Source organism: Parasteatoda tepidariorum, chromosome 8 (genome assembly GCF_982258835.1).
Source record: "Parasteatoda tepidariorum strain Cologne lab strain chromosome 8, Ptep-v5.0, whole genome shotgun sequence".
NCBI lineage: Eukaryota > Metazoa > Arthropoda > Arachnida > Araneae > Theridiidae > Parasteatoda > Parasteatoda tepidariorum.
In genome coordinates this window covers 71,024,874-71,029,319 of record NC_141762.1, presented here as the reverse complement: position 1 = coordinate 71,029,319, position 4,446 = coordinate 71,024,874, and the positions used below count along the sequence as shown (strand labels likewise).

Below are 4,446 nucleotides of genomic sequence, written 5' to 3'. Positions count from 1 at the left end.
AGAGTTCCCTTATCTTCTGGATAAGGTTCAAAATTACAAGGTTACGGAGTTGAATATTAGTAGTCGTAAGCCAGAAATTGGGTCGACTTTTCTAGGACGGTTATAAAATAAAATTCTTAAGTTTGCTGACGCGAAAATTACTATTTTGCCTCTGTAGCCTATATCGAAATTTGACTGGATCACTTCGAGGAAAGTGACATATTGTAGTGATTCAATCTGTATAACTTTTTTGTAGTTTGTTTAATGCTCTCAACAAAAGAAATGTGCCATTGATATAAAGAAAACTGGAAATTGTTTTGAACTAAATTCTTTGATTACCTCACATTTTTTCCCTCTATACTTATGCTTATTCATACAATTATTTTTAGCTTTAAATCTTCTCGTTTTAAATAATTGTATCTAATTCTTTTAGGCAATTTCAGAAAAATGTAATTGACAAGGAATGTCCATTTCAAGTAGTTGTTATTGAAAAGGTAGCTATAGTTCCATATGAATATTTCAAGCAATGAAACTGGTGAATTATTGTATCAAATATCTGACACTTCAAGAGCAGCTATTGGAATCACACTTTTGTTTATTTTTTTGATTGGTGGAGCAGGGAATACAGTGATGAGTCTCTTAGTTTTTCGCCACACTGAAATGCACTCTATCATCAATTTGCTGCTTTCAACCATGGCCGCATCAGATGCTATAATCTCCATCGCTTGTGTACCATTCGATATTGTAACTGTGATCTTAAGAAAGTGGATATTTGGATGCGTATTTTGCTTCATACATGCCTACGTTTTAACACTGCTGGTCGTGCAGAATGTTGTGCTGCTTGTCATAATAAGTATTGATCGCTACCTCATTTTAGTGCACAAAAGACATTATCTTTATGACTGCAAAGCTACGTCTTTGGTCTCGTGCTGCTTATTGTTTTCTATGTTAATATCGTGTCCACCTATATTTGGATTCGGGAAATTCCTGTTCATGAATGCACCTTGCAAACAAGGTCTTAATGCTGAAAGAAGCGATGTCATATACTTGTCTATGTTTTCAAGTCTGGTGTTTGTGTTACCATTTGGACTTCTTCTTTTAGCATATGTTCAAATTATCTCAGCAATAAGAAAGAGCAAATATCGAGTGAGACCTGAGTTGCAAAGGGTAGAGCAAAATCGCCAGTTTGCGGTTGGACGCCAGTCCTTTGATGCACGTTTTAAGCAAAAGACATTTTCAACCATACTATATTTATACATTGCAACCATGTCGTGCAAGATACCTTTATTAGTGTCTCTCTTAATACAGAAGTTTTCGAAAACAGTCATCTGTCCAACGCCATACTGGGTTTTGGTTATATTGTATTCGAACTCAGCTATTAACCCCTTCATCTATGCATCTAAGATAACAACTTACTGGATGGTATTGAATGGTAAGTTTAGACATGTTAGAAATAAAGCTCGTGGTTTAAGCATCAACAAGAAAAGAAACAATCCAGAATGTATTTATAAAATATCTATTGATGCACAGTCAAGTTCTCTTGCACAAATGGAAAAAATGTAAGATATGAACCTGTCGGATAAACAGCTAATAATTTTTTAAAACATTTTTAAGTCAGTTTTGTATAATTTGCCATAAAAAATGCAATACGCAAGGTTTTTTGTGCATTATTGCAATATTTTTGCATAAAAGCTGAGAAATTAGAAGTACGTGTATTGATGTAGCTAAAATAAATGCATTTTGTTTTTAAATTTTGTTTTAATGTTTTTTTTTCTCAAAAATATTATTCAATATAGTTAAAAATATTTCGATTTGATATCACTTTATAATGTTTGAATAGAAAAATACGAATTATCGAAATGATAATGGAATTCATTTTAGGCCTAACACAGAAATTTTATGAAATATGGTATTATTTTCATTGAAATATGCTTCGCTTCTTTGGTAGAGACTGCTCATCTTACACGGACTGCATATGTTTATCTTCCCCCAAACGAATATATCAGGAAGGGCCAAACTCTTCGATGGTCGAGCCATTTTTCAAAGTTTGAAATTTTTCGTTAGCCGCAATTAAATATGTATTTAAAAGGTATGCAAAAAAGTTATAATTTTTTTTTTACTGAAATTATATTTATTGAAACCATACAAATAAAAGTACAAAATATGTGTATTGAATTTAAATATAAAAAATTAAACACATTTATTTTACTTCTCTTGACAATTCTTTAAAATTTGGTGAATAATTGGTGTCAGCACTTCTCAGTAATTCTTTGAGATACTGGTTAGTTAATACTGATCGGTGTTTGGATTTCACGAATTTTAAAGTGGAATAAAATGATTCACATAAGTATGTTGTTCCGAATATAGAAATAATTAGACAAGCAGCCTTTTTTAATTCAGGATACTTATCGATTCTGGTACAAATTTCTAAAATTCAGTAATCGACCTCGACTTATATTTTAATTGTAGAGCTTTATCGTCTTGCCTCTCTATTAATTCTAACTCTTCAGGTGCTTTTTGGGCCATAATTATATTGGAAATGGAAAACTCACCTTGAATTCTGTTAATTTCAAATGGGTTCAGAAAAATATTAAAATATAAAAGCACAAAAATGCAAAGGGAACTCGAGTACATTTATCTAGAGCTACAAATGATCGTTCAAAGAGCCTCAGGTTGGCCACCCCTGGAATATATATTGCGTTATTGTACCTACCATAAAAAGAAATCAACAAACATGCAATTGTCGAATAGCATGTGAAATTACAGTTCTCCATCTGAATCAGATAAAATTTTCCAAACCATATGGCATTTTGAAGATCGAATTACATTGTCGTCTATTATCAAATGCCATTCGAATTTCATAAAATAAAAGGATCTTCCTTTTTTTAAAATTTCGTGTTGCCTATATGAATTTGTTGCTATTTCTTACGACTTTTTTATGATATCACGTGCAAGTGTGACTTATTTTCACTTTTCAGTCACTCTGTTGCCACGGTTTAGCATTTAGAAATCGGGCAATTGGAAATCGCCTACCTTCCCAATATGAATGTCTTACTCTGACTCACCTTATTAGTGAAGAGCTCATCCTTTTGGCCCCGATGTCATTATTAAATAAAACTAACCTTGGTAACAATTATTTAGAAATATTTATTTAAGTAATCAATAACGATATCACTCATGGCTTCTCAAATCTTGTTTTTTTTTAAAAGAAATACCGTTATAGAAATATCATTAAATGTAAAAATAAATAAATAAATAAAATAGATAAATAAAATAAATCAATAAATAAAATAAAGGAATAAATAAAATAAAGGAATAAATAAAATAAAAAGAAATTTCTGCGTCTAAGTTGAAGTTAGTGAAAACTAAGTAGAAGTTGTTGCAAAAAAAAAAAAAACTAACTGAAGTTATTAAAAAAACAAAAAAAAAACAAAGAAAAAAAAACAAGTAGACTCTTGTTGCGGAGAGCTGCTAAAGCTTTTGAGTAAATTGACTTTTGATTAATGAAAAAGAATTTTTTTTTATCTTACTATAATGTTATAAGTTGCCTCGAAGTTTGTTCCTCATCGTTTAGGCGATTTTAGCTTTATAAGTTTCATTTTGCGTTCATTGCAACATGCATTTCATAAACTGACGAGCTTCAATTATTTTAAACTTATGAATAATTTAATGCTTTATTAGTGAACATCATTCGTATCTTAATTTTAAATATTTTTTATTCGCTTCCAGCGTATTTTATTAGTTGTCAAACAGAGGGCGCCACAAACCAACGTATAAAGCAACACCTTCATTAGACTTTAAAGTTCTGTACAGCGAAATAAACAAACAATGTATTGAACAACTATTCAAGCAAAGCCTCTAATTTCTCTTACCGCATTCAACTAAATTTAACTAATAAAGCTCCTTCACGAACGTTGCAAGCATTTTTCTTATAATTATTAGAAACGTGGAAGTTCTTGTCAATATTGAGTTCTGACTCGTCAAAATCTAACGTACTATTATGATTAAATTCAGTTTGAGATTTTAGAACTAAAACTGAAATTTTAGAAAAATCAAAATTTAAAAAAAAAATATATATATTGTTAACTTCGATATAGTTGTTATTCTGGTGTTTTTTATAGGACAAAGAGTCGGACACAGATTCAAATCTTTAAAGATCTCGTTATTTTCTTCCTTACAAATGCTTTAGAAAAGCTACAATATGAAGCAAGAATTTGAAATTCGCTCAATAGTGGAAACCAAACAATCTTGAATGTACGCCTATTTATAGATCTTAGGTTATCTTTCCAATCGTCAACATAGAAGACATACTATACATAACTATGTCCCAAGACATAATAAGAACAAAAACAAAATATTCTAAAATTTTTTGACCTGATCAATAGATAAATTAGTATTCAAACACTGGAACATAGTTTCCCTCCTACAAAAACTTCCGCCACGTCATATCCCATCTTAATTTTTCTA

General features: G+C 30.6%; 1 protein-coding gene across 1 annotated transcript; it reads left to right on the top strand.

The window, feature by feature from the left end:
- Positions 1-489: 489 nt before the first annotated feature.
- LOC147806292 (putative G protein-coupled receptor 45) lies at positions 490-1,542 on the top strand. Its single transcript, XM_087149618.1, has one exon. It carries the CDS (start codon positions 490-492, stop codon positions 1,540-1,542), a length of 1,053 nt encoding a protein of 350 aa, XP_087005744.1.
- Positions 1,543-4,446: the final 2,904 nt, after the last annotated feature.

Bases quoted from the DNA above. Each gene is read 5' to 3' on its own strand.
- LOC147806292 (XM_087149618.1), top strand. From the start codon at position 490: ATGAATATTTCAAGCAATGAAACTGGTGAATTATTGTATCAAATATCT.